The sequence below is a fragment of the Alligator mississippiensis genome, chromosome 13 (genome assembly GCF_030867095.1).
Source record: "Alligator mississippiensis isolate rAllMis1 chromosome 13, rAllMis1, whole genome shotgun sequence".
In the NCBI taxonomy this organism is placed as follows: Eukaryota; Metazoa; Chordata; order Crocodylia; family Alligatoridae; genus Alligator; species Alligator mississippiensis.
The window spans coordinates 4,892,655-4,908,220 of NC_081836.1; the positions used below are offsets into that span (position 1 = coordinate 4,892,655).

General features: G+C 46.4%; 2 protein-coding genes across 3 annotated transcripts; one reads left to right on the plus strand and one right to left on the minus strand.

The window, feature by feature from the left end:
• Positions 1-45: 45 nt before the first annotated feature.
• MRTO4 (MRT4 homolog, ribosome maturation factor) lies at positions 46-6,882 on the plus strand. Its single transcript, XM_006261750.3, has 8 exons — positions 46-140; positions 937-995; positions 1,575-1,678; positions 2,500-2,581; positions 3,830-3,897; positions 4,701-4,852; positions 5,642-5,718; positions 6,438-6,882. The coding sequence occupies exons 1-8, from the start codon at positions 113-115 to the stop codon at positions 6,582-6,584; spliced, it is 717 nt and encodes a 238-aa protein (XP_006261812.1). The 5' UTR covers positions 46-112; the 3' UTR covers positions 6,585-6,882.
• Positions 6,883-7,734: 852 nt separating this feature from the next.
• AKR7A2 (aldo-keto reductase family 7 member A2) lies at positions 7,735-14,614 on the minus strand. 2 transcript variants are annotated; one of them, XM_014601681.3, is made up of 7 exons: positions 14,379-14,614; positions 12,767-12,954; positions 12,137-12,241; positions 10,857-10,953; positions 9,904-10,003; positions 8,879-9,008; positions 7,735-8,356 (listed from the first exon to the last, which is right to left on the minus strand). In XM_014601681.3, the coding sequence occupies exons 1-7, from the start codon at positions 14,587-14,589 to the stop codon at positions 8,195-8,197; spliced, it is 993 nt and encodes a 330-aa protein (XP_014457167.1). In that variant the 5' UTR covers positions 14,590-14,614; the 3' UTR covers positions 7,735-8,194. The 2 variants fall into 2 exon arrangements, with proteins under 2 accessions (XP_014457167.1, XP_059572911.1); XM_059716928.1 differs by lacking the exon at positions 14,379-14,614 and adding an exon at positions 13,685-13,805.
• Positions 14,615-15,566: the final 952 nt, after the last annotated feature.

Below are 15,566 nucleotides of genomic sequence, written 5' to 3' on the forward strand. Positions count from 1 at the left end.
GGCGCCGGAAGCCGGAAGCGGGCGCCGCTCAGGCACCTGAGCGGGCAACCCCCGCGGACTCCCAGCAGCCCCCGCGGCGGAGGGGTCCTGGCGGCGGCGCAACGTGCGAGCCATGCCCAAGTCCAAGCGTGACAAGAAGGGTGAGTACCCCCCGCACCGCACCGCACCCACGTTGCGTTGAAGCGCGTTAGGAGCCGGCCACCCGCGTATTAGGGGGTAGGGGGGGACAACACTGGGTTGTATTCCTCGTTGTATCCCGCTTTGATTGATTGGGAGTGTGGCCAGGCCATGCTTCAACATGAGATCGGTGGGTTCATCGCAGCATAAGCGTGACGTCTGTCAGGGAGCCCCCCGGGAAAACCAGTCCGAAGCTTTCCCACGTAGGCGGTGCTGCGGCCGCCTGTGCGCTGTGTGAAAGCCCCTACCTCGGCGAGGTGCTCTCAGCCAGCTCCCGGCAAAATCCCCTTTCAGCGGCGATCGTGATGATAATTATTGTCATCATTTTCGGGCCCCCCCTTCTGTCCGGGTGAGACGACGTTCCGGTTTTGTGCTACCCTGTCCTCTCTTGATACGAAACCCCGGCGCCTTGATGTCTTCTGTTTTTCTCTTGAAGAATGAGAACACGTTTTTCTCTTCGAGACACAAACGGATGACATCAAGGCGTTCGGTTTCGTATCGACGGAGGACCGCCGGCCTGTCCTCTTTGACGGTCATGCCAGGGTCCAGGTGCCTGAGTCCAGCCTTAGGGACGCCCCGACCCTAAAACCTTGCGAACGGTCAGCAGGACACGGCTGTGGTGAGACTGAATCAAAACCGTCAGTGTCAGGTTGATGTCTAAGCGCCCTGTGTCCACTAGTGCACTTTGTAGTCCTGTTTCACGTAAGCAGCAGCCAGCTTATCGCTTCTACTGACGCAGGTTTTCTTTTCTTTTCCCAGTTTCCTTGACAAAAACCACAAAGAAAGGTTTAGAAGCCAAACAGAACTTAATAGAAGAGGTAAGAGCGCACGTCCGAGGAGCTGGGTGTGAATTCCTGGTGTGTGTTACAGAGAAACACAACCTTACCATCTTCCCTGGTACTGACTTCTACCAGGGTCCAAGCTGTGGAGTTAATGTATGGGTTCAGTTTAATATTTATGGGTTCAGTTTAATGTCTGATACATCTTCAATGGGAGGACGTTAAAGTCCAGAATATCTGATACATCCTCGATGTGAGGAGTTTATATGAAATGGATTTTTGGGGCTGGGACGTAGACTCGGAACTTGCTCCATCCACGCCACGAAAAGAAAATTATGGGTTCTCTCATATATTTTGGGAAATCCTATGTTTATACGGTTGTTTAATGCAGAGTCTGATAGTTTCCCAGTTGAACAGTTCAAATGAGGAAAGCTCACATTAAAAAAAAAAGTTGTATCATTACCAGTACCTGCTGGGGGACGGGGGGTTAGCAATGTGTGTATAAAATCCTAAATACTGCTTCTACCCCATTATCTTTATGCTGATTATGTGTATTGGTGTGAAGTGGGAAATCTTCTTCCACTGTTCATAGCAACTGCATGTCGTGCTTTCTTACAGCTGCGGAAATGTGTGGATACCTACAGATACGTCTTTATTTTCTCTGTTGCCAACATGAGAAACAACAAGCTAAAAGACATCAGAACTGCCTGGAAACACAGCAGGTAAGGAGCAGTTTCTCAAATGTCTTCCCTTGTGATTGATGCTTCTGCATGTTGCATTCTAAGTTTGCGCAGAGCTTAAGCGGGTTTCTGTACATAATTCAGGGGCAGGGACAGAGGCATGGGCTGCATGTGGTGCTTGTGCCAGGCAGGCCCAGCATGCTGGACCCAGACTGGACTGGATCGGGCCCATAAACTGGCTTCACGCACACTGTTTATAGTACATGACCTGGACCAGCTCCACAGGCTCTATGCGAGGCGGGGGCAGGTGCATGCTGCATACTGTGCCTGGGGATGGAGCTGGCACATGCGGTGCAAATGGGAAGCGTTGCCAATCCAGGGCACACACAGCAGGTGGGCTGGATCCAGCTAGATGAGTTTGACACCCCAGCTATAAAATATTTAATTTGGTACCATGTGACATTTTGATTTCAGTGTTAGCACTACACAATACCAAGAAAGTATGTAATATGTGTATGTTAAAAACCAGCCAGCTGACATCTCGGTGGGAATGGCCACTAAATGGAGATGTGTCTAGTGGAGTCCCACAGGAATAAGTACTGGGTTTGATTGGAAAAGATGCAGAGAACCATAAAAATTATTTAAAGGTCAGATAAAGTGTGTGTCATTCAGGAAAGGACTCTTGTTTTCTTGAAATTTGTTACAATAGGAGAAGTCTCGACACTCCCTTTCCATTTAGCAATATCAGAAAGGAAGACAGTTGTGACTTAGATAAAGAATGCTTATCTTGATCCATGATTAATTATCTCTGGTGTACTGAGATATGGAGTCTTGCAGTTTAGTTTACTTTTTTTTTTTTAAAGGATATTTTTTGGAAAAAATAAAGTCATGATGGTGGCCCTGGGCCGAGGTCCAGCTGATGAGTACAAGGAGAACTTGCACAAGGTAGGTTCTGACTCCTGGAGTTTTTGCACTTGTGTTTCGGAAGTAACCTCTGCTTTGTGTAAACCTCTAAGAGGGAAATGCTAGAACTGCTGTAAACAACCAGACTGGATCGGTATTTTTCCATCTGCCATAAATAGGGTTAATAATTAGATGGGAAGATCTTTAGGGCAGGGACTGTCTGCTCCATGTTTGTTCAGCACCTAGGGAAGTGAGTCTGTTACTGGGACACCTACGTGCTACCAGAAGAATAATACTACAAAGTCAGCCTTTCATTAATTTGTTGCATCTTCAGTTGAGTGAACTTTGACCTGGAAACTTTGGGATGATATGGCCCCATTTCCAGTCTGGGCAACCTCTGATACTAGCTGCCACCTAGTATAGCTCCACTCGCTATACATCAGTTTGAGTGCAGCGAAGGATTTATCCTTCGGTGTACATAAGGACAAGTGCACGAAGATGAAACAGGAATTCCCTTTCCCAGCCCCAGGACACTGAATAGGGTGCCAGGCTCATAGGATGTTCAGTCGGGAGACATTCCTTAATAGTACTATAGCAACTCTATCCTGTGTAATCCTTTTGCAGCAAAAATAAGAAGACTGTCCCATGGGAACTACAGAGACCCCCTATGATAGACAGGCTTTCAATTTTGTTAGTCCTGTTGCTGAACCAGGACTGGAACTGGTTCTGGGAATCTTCCCAGCATCCAGTATTCAAGCTTTAAAAAAATGTGGTGTCTCAACCCCGTGGAATTCTGCAGTTTGAAAAATTAAACTTGGATGCTAAGAGCCCCAACATGAGAGTAGATCTTAGTGACTTCCCAAAATCAGGTTCTCATACTTTTCCTTATGGACCTCCCAGGGAGCTTGATTTCCATCCAATCCCCCAACCCAATGATTCACAACCCTTTCTCTCCTCTCATGACTTAACAATCATCCTTCACAGCCTACTATGGGTATGTTCTTCTAAAGCGTGGCTTTCCTCAACCAGGGGAGAAGTTTCCTCTCAGGAGGAAAATTCATGCAATCATATCCTTAATTTAACCGTCCCAACATCAATCGCCCTGCAGAGGAATGCAAGAAACTTTAGGATTGTTTAGTTGCTATCTGCATATGGGAGGGTAGGGCCCTCTGTGATTTATACAAGCTCTGTCAAGTTCCACCACAGCCTGGATATATTCTTTTGTTTTGAAGGGTCTTTGGCACTGCTCATAAATATACTGCTGTATTTCATGTGGCTCTCATTTTCCAGATCAGCAAATATCTGCGAGGTGAAGTTGGTCTCCTTTTTACCAATCGTACCACAAATGAAGTGAATGAGTAAGTATTACTGCAGGCAAACTGAGCCTAATGACAGAGGGTCTTCATTTTACTGGGAATATGACTGTTAATAAAGCATCTTGATAGAGAATTAAAGTGCAGACCAAGAGCCTCTTCCCTCTCAGTGAAATGAAAGCTATTGTTGGGCAGCTGATCTCTAGTTCATCTTGGTGTAGATCTCACTCTTAGCCTTCAGGACATTTTCAAACAGCAGCAAGGCACCAGAGTCCTACCTCTGATAACAGAGAGAAGTGCAAACTGTCTTCCGGTGTTGTCTGACTGCAGAGGAGACAACATGGAAGCAGATAATCTGGCCTGTCATTCACTCCAGCCGGACTATACAGAGGAATCTGTTAGGGAATTATTGTGAACTCTGCTGGGAAGGGATGAGTTTCTTTAATGATGTTTTAGGGAACCTTGCGAATTTGCTCCCTACAAAGCTATTTTTTCCATCAAAAACAGGTGGAATATCAACAAACTCAGTTACCACACCCTTCTCTCCCTCCATCACTAACTCCCCAAAAAAATAGAAGGCTCTGCCCTCAGAGCCTTCTATAAACTAACAAAGAGCTAGAGGCTCAGGCAATAATTCTTAAAGCAATTTGCTCTCTTACGTGGAAGGCATGTGGTGCCACAGTGGTGAACATCAGTAGAAAACCATAATGAGGTGCTGCTTTTGCTCTGTCTTTGCTTCTTGGGGGTAGAGGAGGTACTAGTCCAGACTGATTCTTCCCACGTGAGACTTTAGTGAGTGGTGACTTCACAGACAGCTAATGCTCTTGCTCCCTGGTTTTCTCTCCTAGATGGTTCTCAGAGTTCAAAGAGATGGACTTTGCCCGTGCAGGTAACAAAGCACCATACACAGTGAGTCTGGACACAGGGCCCCTGGAGCAATTTCCCCACTCCATGGAGCCTCAGTTACGACAGCTGGGACTGCCAACTGCTTTGAAGAAAGGTATTTGGGGCAGGGGCCTTGCAGTTAGTCTACCCTTACTGAATTTTCCTTTAAACCTTGGTAGCATTTCTGTACGTGTCTTATACACGTGGGGTCTCACAAGGAGAACTAGACAACAGAAGCAGATGTTCCGTGGGGAACATCTGATATAAGTCCCCTTTAATTTCATATTTGTTTTTATATCATAACCTTCTGGCATGGGTGAGTCCAGGCACCTGACAAAGGCTCCATTCGCAAGGTGCTTTTCTTTTTCAAGCCAGTTGGCTGGTGACAACCTGACCTGACCTACAGATAACAAGGATTTCTCAACTGGAAAATAACATTTGTGTCATGCTATGTCTTTGCAAAAAATAACACATGGAGTATTTTGTTGATTTCCCTCCTCCAAATTCCTTTGGTAGAAACAGGCTGAACTGATATTTGCATGAAAATGAGTAAGCCATGAACAAGACTTCAGGCACTTGTTTCACATCTGTCATTTTCTGACTACATAACAATAGATCAATCACAGGGTTCACCTTTGTCTGTGACAGACTAGTTTCAAGAATTAATCTATTTAAAGCAGGCCTCGATCAAAATCAAACCAGTTTTGAAGGACAGAGGGAAAAATCAGAATAAATGGTAAACTTAAGTAAGAACCATCACTGAAACTGCTGGATGAAAGCGAGTGCAAGTAGCTTCATTACAATGTTGGTAGCAAAAGTCCCGGATAGGAAGTTTCAAGTGACCTCAGTGGTCCTCTGCCTCAAGTGCCATTCATCCCACCTTCCTTTTTCCATGTTCTTGCAGGAGTGGTGACACTGCTTTCAGATTATGAAGTCTGTAAGGAGGGGGATGTCCTGACTCCTGAACAGGCTCGTCTGTTGGTGAGTAACATACTTCCAGCACATCTGCACAGCTGCCATTCAGCAAAAGTCAGCATTTGTCATTATACTATCCACTAAAAGTCCTGCTCTGAATGCCAGGTTGGTTTGGATATGAAGATAAATTCTGTACCTTGAAGCCATTTGGGCTCAAGTGACATGAGTGCAGTTATGTAGGGACCAATCAGGATGTCGGGTAGCTACTGTTTGTTACAGCTTGATATGCTTTCTAAAAACCGTTTGCCCCGTAAGCAACAATGCTTGACAGGGAATTAATGACCTGCTTGAAAAACTGATAATCCAAGGGACAACTGTGGGAGCCCAGCTGCTGACTAATGTTCAAGAGGCAAGTTATTGCTTCTTTGTAAAAACAGAGGAAAATTACTAGGTTCAAGTTCCCTATATGGCCAGGGTATTGCTAAATGAGTTGTGCATAACAGCTGACCTCATTCCTAGACCCTAACCTTCACACTGTAGTCAGCTTACAGCAGGAATTATGGGAACAGCAATAAAAGTACTTACCATGTAGCAAATGGACAAAGAAAACTATCTGCATATAGGTGATTGTTGTAGTTCATTTGCCAACATGCCTCTCCAAAAGTGAGCCTTTTAATTCCTACCTCACTCACCATCCCTATTTAAAAGTGGCTTCTACTATAAGTGTACAATTTAGGCACAAGGAGACTAGAACAATTAGTGATGATTTCCTGTTTCTTTTTTAGAAACTGTTTGGCTATGAGATGTCAGAGTTTAAAGTGACCATCAAATGCATGTGGAACTCTGAGACAGGAGACTTTCAGCAGCTGGCCAAAGACACAGAAGAACCAGAGGAAATGGAGGAAGAGGAGGAGGATGATGACGATGACTAGCAGCAAGGCTACTGAAGGACACTAGAGACAGTGTTGTTCTGTTTTAGGGACGATCAGTAGAAGCCTATGTTTCTCTCCCAGTTGGAGCAGGATGAAATTGAATATCTCGGACTTGTTATCTATCACGGAAGATGTAATTAAATTGTATATAAAAAATTACAGTTTGGACACTTTCAGTGCAGCTCATCACTGCTTGGATGGGAAACCCTGAGGCTGAGAGAGAGACCTTACAGAATCTGAGAACAGGGTAAAGATCATGTGGAAAATGAAACCCTTCCCTATAAATCTATTTTTCAGACTCAGTGAGTATGTGCACAAATCTACATTGCTACAATTTTTCCTCCTCGGAGAACTGCTTAGAACTTGTTGCTATGCAGTAGAGATGCAACTTCTCTCTAGAGTCACCCCGTAAGTCTATCAGTTTTAATGGGGGAAGATGCCAAACAGCTGTCACCACTATAGTTTCTCCCTGCTCCATCTCTCAGGCTATTTTAATTACACTTTCTCAAATGACTTGGTTTCCTTATTTTAGAGAGAAGGAAAATTATTTAAAACTGTAGGCAGTGGAATAAATGTTACTATTGAGGCAGAAGGGGAGGACATCATTTTGATGATACTATCACCTGACTTAATTATAATTAATGCATTTCACACATTAAGGGAACCTGGGCATAACTCCAGCCTTTACTGGTGGCATGCTGACAATTCAAAATGCCCCTCTAGGCAAGATAAAGTTAGTATTTCCCTCTTAAGCCAGGACCTCAGCCTAATGTCCAAATATCTTCCCAGTAGAATTGGGAGAAGACAATGGTATACAGCCATTAGTTACTGAACAAATGTAATGGTTCCTGTGCTTGAGTCTCCCGACAACAAAACAAAGATTGTTCCTTCAGTTATGCTCTTAAACATGTTTTAAGACGCCTGTAGCTGAGGCAGCAAGTATGTCAGCTAAACCCAGCTTCAAGAGGCCTAATTAATTGTTTAAAGGTCAGCCCTGATCGTTGAGAGGCTTGCTAAGTGTCACAGCTGGATTGGAAACAGAGGGCAACTGTGCATGTCCAGTAGCTATAACTGAAAATTAAATTAGCAGTTAGCAAAAAATAGCTTTCAGCAAACCTTCAATACAAAATTCACTATTAAACCAACATAATCCAGGTTAGAAAATGCTTTATTTTGACAGCGAAGACGCTGTCCAGATTGGAGACAGACAGTTAATTTCCACTTTAGTTCTCTTAACTGGTTTAGGATCCGTTCCTTAAATTACTTATATCACTGAATCATGATATGGTGTGTGATTGATTAGGACTGGCAAGAGCTGCAGTATTAAGAGATATTCAAGGCATTTTGGCCTTGAAAGAGGAAAAAAAGGTCAGACACTGTTGTGGTCCGTGAACTGAATACCACCAGTGTTCAGACAAGCTAGATTATGATCACATAAAAGATCTAATCATGTAGGAAAAAAACACTCGGCAGCACCAGGTGTCTATCAGGCAGAACCCATAGGACCAGGCCGGAAAAATCATCTGTCATTTTGGGAGGGGCGATGTGGTTTCAGACCTGGAGAGACTTTTGGTTACCACTCCCCGTGCAGACTTTCCTACCACCATGATCTAGCGGAAGTAGTTGGGACAATCATGTGCAACGAGGTGCCAAGCTTTATCAAATGCTTCCACCACAGCTGGGAGTAGAGGGCCCTCTTCACTGCAAGTGAGGTTCTGCTGCAGCTGATCTATGTTGGACATCCCAATAATGACTGCATCTCCCGCATCCCCCTGCAGTGAGAAGGGAGAAGTTACCTTGAAGGAAACCTAAGTTGCCTCCCCAGCTGCATGTTGTGCCTAGGAGAATGAGGCTTACTACACTCCTACTAACGAAGCCAAGGCTCAGTAGGCTGCTACTGCTGCCTACAAGTCTCACCACCGTCAAAGGCAGCTGCTTTACGCTCCTTAAGTGGCCAGCAGTGGCTGGGGGAAGCAAATCCAGCCATTACATTCCTGGCCACATGAAAGAGGCAACTTGGCACCTCCTGGGAAAGCGGCTAGTTGAGAAACCAAAACTAGAAAAGCTGATAATAGCATCTTCCTTTGACCAATCCCCTAGAGACATGATATAGCAGGAAGGACAACCCCCTGGCCGGAGGGGTATGGTTCTTTTTGAAATGTCCAAAGCTAGTATGTGGGTTAAGATGTGACCACACTGTTGATATGTTGCAATTGGAAAATGTAGGATTTCCAACTGTAGGATTCTGTTTCTATTGCACACACCAACTGTCTGCATTAAAGCCAAGCAGTTACCTTAAGTTGAGAGTGATTGTAGATCCAGCGTAAAGCAGCTGAGGTGAGACTGGGCGGGTCAGCCCCATACGCCTCCTTAAGAGCTTTCTCTACTAGGGCAATGGCTTCAAAATGGTGCTTTTTCCAGTACCTGCGTTATAAGATATCAAAGTCAGTACCTCTATTTCAGGTTTTGTCTTATGGGGCTGGATCTGTGTAAGAGAAGAGGGGGGGCATCTCCAGACAATCACAGAGAGTCTTGGACCAACAGAACCCTAGTGACTTGTATTACCCATGTGGATTTTATTCTTGATTCCCCAAGGCAGCCTCCCCAAGGTACTGCAGTCAGAGGTTAACAAGCTTAACCCTACCAGCCAAGGCTTTGGAACCAATGGCCAGTTCTCTCTGGTGCAGAATGTAAGTTTTTCTCAGCTAACAGAATAAACTGTGTTGTGACAACAGCCAACTCATACCCTGCATCCTTTTTCACAACTAGGCCATTACTGCACTTACAGGCAGAAGTGAGGTTAGGCAGCAACTGCCTTACTGCAATGTGTTGCTTCTGTTGGGAGCAGGAGATATTTCATTTGGGGAACGGAAAGAACTTTGCAAACATGAAGCCTCAATCACCTGTAATGAGATAAATATCCCTTGTCCCAGAGCTTGGGAGACAAGCAAAAAGCTACTCAAAGGATGTTTCATAAGGCTTCTTATTAATTCAGTGGTAAAGCAAAGGAGAACCTAGGGGTCTCCCTACATAGTCAAGTGCTGTAACCTTTCTACACTTTTCCCCATTACCAAGTCTCATATAACAAAGTTGTCATCCGGCTACTCCAGGAAAATGTAAAGGCACTGTTGTTCGTAAACAGCGTGTACCACTGCAGTAGTCACAGGAGCTCATCTGCCTGTGGGACAATTGCTGAAGAGCCTTTAGTCGCTTGTCTTTTCCTACATGGTCACTGCATGACTTATCTAGGCCAACTCAAGGCCAGCATGCCAGTACCACAGGAACTCCAGCTCTGTCCATCCACCTACTGAAATCATACCTGTTCCTGTAGGTCTGTGCCCAGTCGTTTCCAAAAAACCTGCCAGTGGGTTGGCGCGTGTCTTTATCCTCATATTTGTACTTCCCTGTCAGCAGCCCTCCTGCAAAGGTTCAGCAATTGTCAATGGCCTGGATTTTACAATCTGTGTGTTTGACTGTGGCAGCCTTAAATATTCCAACCCCTTGGCCTCTACAGCCCTGTACACACACGAACCTTATGAGGGAGCAGGACAAAGAAGAGACTATTCTGAGGATGTAAAACTCCCACACATTCAGGTTAAATGACAGAAGTCTTCCAAAGGCAGGGGGAGACCAGCCCAGCAAGAGTCATGCTAAGATGAGAAGGGTTTCTTGGCATAACCGCATTAGTGAAAGGCTGTCATTTTGATTCCCTCTTTAAAAGTCTCAACGTGAATCTACTGGTGGGAAAGATGCCAATTTGACAGCCTTCCAGTCAGACAAATGCAGAATAGGCAATCTCCCTTAGACTTTAAAAGACAGCCTACCATCCAAAGGAGGGAGTTCAGTTTTCACAGCCTAATTCAACCTCTTCTCTCTCTGGTGATACTCCTAACATTGGGGCTGTTTTCAAGAGGGAGCGGGGGAGCATACAGCAATAAACACACACTGATCAATTAGAGAACTGAGATCAAATCTACCTTCAAACTTCTAGCTGCCATTAACCTGAGCTGGATTCAGGCTGGAAACATACAGAAGGAAAGCTACCATTATCTGCCCTCTGAGCCACTCAGTTACTCTGACACCACTATCTTTCACTTGTAAGCCTCTGGCAGTGGTTTAATGTATAGGGGAGTCTAAGCATTGGTATTTGTATTGGCTTTCTGCATCGAGCTTATAGCAGGCCAGTTTACTGGCCATTTTTATTTAATTTTGTTCATCCATTCCTCTGGCTCGTTTAGCAGACCACTTCTCCTACCCTCACCCATCTCGTACCAGCCAATGGGTTGTAGGCATAGAACCGTATTCCATAATGTCTAAGGCACGGTAACAGCTCCGTCTCCACTTGGCGAGTGGTTGCATTGTACATGCCCTACAACAAATAAGAATAATAAAAAGAGCCTCAGTATGGTACCTGGATAGCTCAAGGGCAAATGAAAGAGGAAAACTGATGTCCTTCGTGTGAATCCAGACCAGGCTAGCAATAGCTTGTTACCATCGATTGGCTCTTTGGCTATCTATGAAAGGCAACTCAGTCTGATTCATAAGGGATTATCAATACCATTGGCATCATTAACCCATATGTCTAAAGTATCAGTCACTGCTGGGCCCTAACACTGTAGGCTATCAGTGTTATATAGATTTGAGGCTCCTGTGACCAACCCAACACAACGTATCAGTGACAGTTTCAAAGCTCCAGGTCGACAGCGCAAACAAGTTAACATTCAGAAGAATGTGTTTGTGCTCTTCTCTTCGTCTGTTTTGTCCTCTAGACCTATCTTCACAGCCACTGATATTCACAGACTGGCATCCTCCCAAGTTAACTCCTGAACAAGCTTATGTCCCTAAAACCAAGCTCTTCACAGCAGTTATTTCAATCCTTGCGTGCACACAGGCATGCTCGTACACAAGCATACACACTGCTTCCTGTTTACCCCCTAGGTGAGGTGATCGTGTGGCTTTTACTACGTTCCTAGCAGTGCACAAAGGAGACAGAATTGCCTTCTCTCCCCTCCCCCATGACTACTACAGGTCATTCAGAATAGATCAGAACTGCAAGCCATCAGGTCACATGAAGCTGGTGCCTACTGAGAAAAAACAATTCTGGATTGTAGCTCTCTATTAAGATTAAGCTACTGTAGGTTTTACATCAAGAGAAGTTATTGGAACACAGGACAAACACCTATTTATCTGTCTGAGAAATGACCCCACTTCACCTTGTAATCACTCTTGTCCAAAGGGCTCATTAGAATAGGTAGTTGTTCTTTGTACCTGGCACAATGGGATCTAAATCCCAGGGCAAGGCTCCTAGGAACTACCTGAGTAACTAATAATCATGATGACAGGGAGTCATTGCAACAAGATAATAGTTTGTAAATTTTCCTGGCTTGTCTAGCTTTTCTAACTCTTGGCATTGATAACAGGCAGAACTATTTTGCCCAGGAGCTGCCCAGGATGGTGACGCCACAGGACACCATGCTGGAGGAGACTGGGGATTTTTGGTCTTAGTTTCCACTGGAAGATCAGTTTGCCCGCATCAAGCCTGTATCCCTCACCTGGTACACAGTTGGAAGCACCCAGTTGTTGATTTTGCAGAGAGTGTAGATTTCTGCCACCTCCCAAGCCGCATAGTTTGAGAGACCCAGCTCCTCAAACTTTCCCTGTTGAGGAATAAAAGAGCATTTCATTCCAGTTTTACAGAGTGCATTCATACCCACACAGTCCGATTAACACAATGAAAAGGACAATCACTGCACTGCAGCCTTCAAGTTCAAACCCTCCTTTTTTATAATCCCCTCCTCGTCAGTTGCCAGACCCAATCTACATAAGAAAGCTTTCTTTATTTTGTTAAAATTAGAAGAGCTGGATTCAAGAGCAAGATGGCAAATACAGTCTAAAAACGTCTCACCTCTACTAATACTAAAGTTACTGTAGGGTCAATTTACAGCATAAAGCAAAGGTCAGAATTTCTGAAGATTGACAGCTGATGAGATTTCAGATAAAGGATTAGGATTGGGGTTTTTATATGGTGTTAGCTGTTAAATCCTCCTACAGATCACTGCTCTCTCTTCTGTTTGCGCCGAGGAATCCCCACACCAGGAGGGAGATGCAAGTAGTAATCCTAGTTTAAAAGAAACAACACAACAAAAGTGAAGGAAAGCCCAGGTTCAGGCATCTCCCTTTACCTCCTTGTGTAGCTCATTGCAGGCTTGAAGTGTTTCCTCTACAGGGGTTTCATGGTCAGGGGCATGGAGGTAGAACAGCTCCACACTATTCCTCTGTAATCTCTCAAGGGATGTTTCCAGCTGAGACCGAACACTCGCAGGCTTCAGTGTCTTCCCCTCCCATGGATTGGCCTTGGTAGCAATCTTCACTGCCAGAAACAGAATGAGCAAGATTAACAGTAAATGCACTTATCCGTGTTCCTCATTCCTATCCTTGTTACTGCAAGGGATATACAAACCCCAAGCCATACACATCAGCATGGTACAGGCATAGAAACCCTCCAAGCAAGGCTGGTAGTGTCTGCAAACAACCATACGCAGGGCAAAAGCTGAATTCACACGAGGAACAGATAAAATGCTGGAAACCCCACGCAGCCATGTAGCTATGCACGATCCAGTGGGTCACAATAGCTTTATAGGCATTTTTCCCCCCCTCTACCTGCTGTAAAAAGCTAACGATAACATATTTTAAAGCGTTCAATGGATCACTGCTTTCCCACTCAAAGAGCCTAGCATCAATCTTAGATTATAAATTATAGTCTAGATTGGGGCTGGACCTGACAATCTTCCAAGGTCCCTTCCAACTTCAGAATCTATGAATAAATATAGTCTCAGATTATAAATAAAGAAATAAAGAAATATAGTTTTAGATTACAGTCTTAGATTATAAATTTTGCAGAGGAGAGACTATGTCCCTGATGCTCAAAGGGATTTAGATGCCTAACTCTCATCCATTTCAACGGGAACAAAGCCTCAAAAAGGATCTGGCCTTTGCCTTTGTGTATGTGTGCGTACAGCACAAACATAGTACAGGCAGTCTTCAACTTACAACGGTTCGAGTTACAACGTTTTGCACTTTCAACATTTATAAATGGACACCTTGTTTCAACTTTGTGATGTCAGTTTCGACTTTACAACGCTTGATCCGACGCCACGCCACGCCAGCGAACAAGTTCGCTGCATCGCCCGCCTCCCTGGAGAACATCTGTCCAAACGTCCTCGGACACTTTCTTTAAGAAAGCCGACGAGACGCCAGAAAACCCTGCAGCCGAGACTCCTGAGAAGACTCCAGCCGGCAGCCCTTCAGAAAGGCCAGCAAAGTCACCTCCAAGAAGTCCTTCCAGATCAATATGACTGCTATTTACAATCTCAATGCACTAACGTTACTCATCTGTAATTGACCGAGTACAAAATTCTGGGTTATTTTTGGTGAAAACAGGGTACCGGGCCGTGGTTCAGGAACCGATCCCACGTTTATAACATTGCTTCCTGGGGGAAAATCGGTTCCGAGCGACAACGTTTCGACTGTCGGGAACTAATTGTGCGCAAGTCCGAGGATTGCCTGTACTTTGATCCTTTCACACAAATACATTAGAAAGATGAAGAAACAGCTCTCCACATGGCTGCCTGGAGCTGGACCCCTACACCTCGGGCAGGTTAAAAACTAACGAGGCAAAACTAACTAACTAACTACGCATGCGCCTACTGAACTTGTGCTGGTGCCGGGAGATGCTGGGGAAGGGGCTGATCCCTGGAGCATGCGCAGTCACGGGGGGGGTCACCCCGCCTGTACCTGCATTACTGCCCGCCCCGGCCCCGGCCCCCGCCAGCAGCTCGCCCAGGATGCGCTCGGAGCGGCCGTCCGCGTACATGTGCGCCGTGTCGAGCTCGCGGTGGCCGCGCTGCAGGAAGGCGCGCAGCATGGCCCCGCTCGCCGCCTGCTCCACCCTGCGCCCGAACTCCATGGTGCCCAGCACCACGGCTGGCCGCCGCCGCTCCGCCATGGCTGCCAGCCTCCTCACGGCCTGCAGCATCTCCTGCGCACGCGCGTAGTCCCACTACGCGTGCGCCGCAGCACAAACTGCACATATTCTTACTACGCATGCGCTACCGCCGCACCAGCTGCATGTATTCTTACTACGCATGCGCCGCCGCCCAGCCGCACGTAGTCCCACTACGCATGCGCTGCCGCCGCACAGCCCGAGGCTACCCCCTCCCTTCCCCAGAGCGCATGCGCCGCTGCTGCACGGAAGGAGCGGGGGGGGGGAAAGGCTCATCGTGGCGTGCAGCGCTTAGGGACCGTCGCTAAATTCCCAGAACGGGAGCGGTGTGTTGGTCACTAGAGAGGGGCAAGGGGGCTGTGGATCTGCCTGCCAGGGTTCACGTTGTAAAGGCGCTTTCTGTGTCTTCCTTAGGCTTGCAAAGGAAACCTCCCCCAGGGACAGCAGGGAGTGATGCCTAGTGGAGCCTGCACTGAGCCTGGGCCCTGGACCCTGCCCATTGGTGCCCACCCTGCAGCATTGCCCTGGAGCCCCCAGGAGTTAGATCTCCGTCTCCAGGAGACTACTGAGAATACCCTGGGATTTACGGTGTTCAGATAAAGGCGGGGGGCTTAGAGCATTAATAAAATCATTAAAATAAATATGAAATGTCGAATCCCATTCACACAGCAGTCCGGCGGGTTTCTTCAAATGTGCATTATTTGCCTTCCTGCCGCGGTCTACACACCGTAATGAATGCCGTGTGTGATGAAACCCCCCAGAGTAGATTCGAGCACGCCGGCTCCTGTCCGCGCTGCGGCTCCATGTCTCCTGGGGGCGTGGGGCAGGCCGGCCCCAAAACCCAGCCCCTCATCTGGCCCCAAACCTCCGCGTGGCATGAGGCGAGGAGGAGCCGGGGCTGCTCTGAGGCAAGGCTGTTTGGGCACAGCCTCATTCCTCCGTCCGCGCGTGGGGAGCCCGGCGAAAGCCGCTGCTCAGCC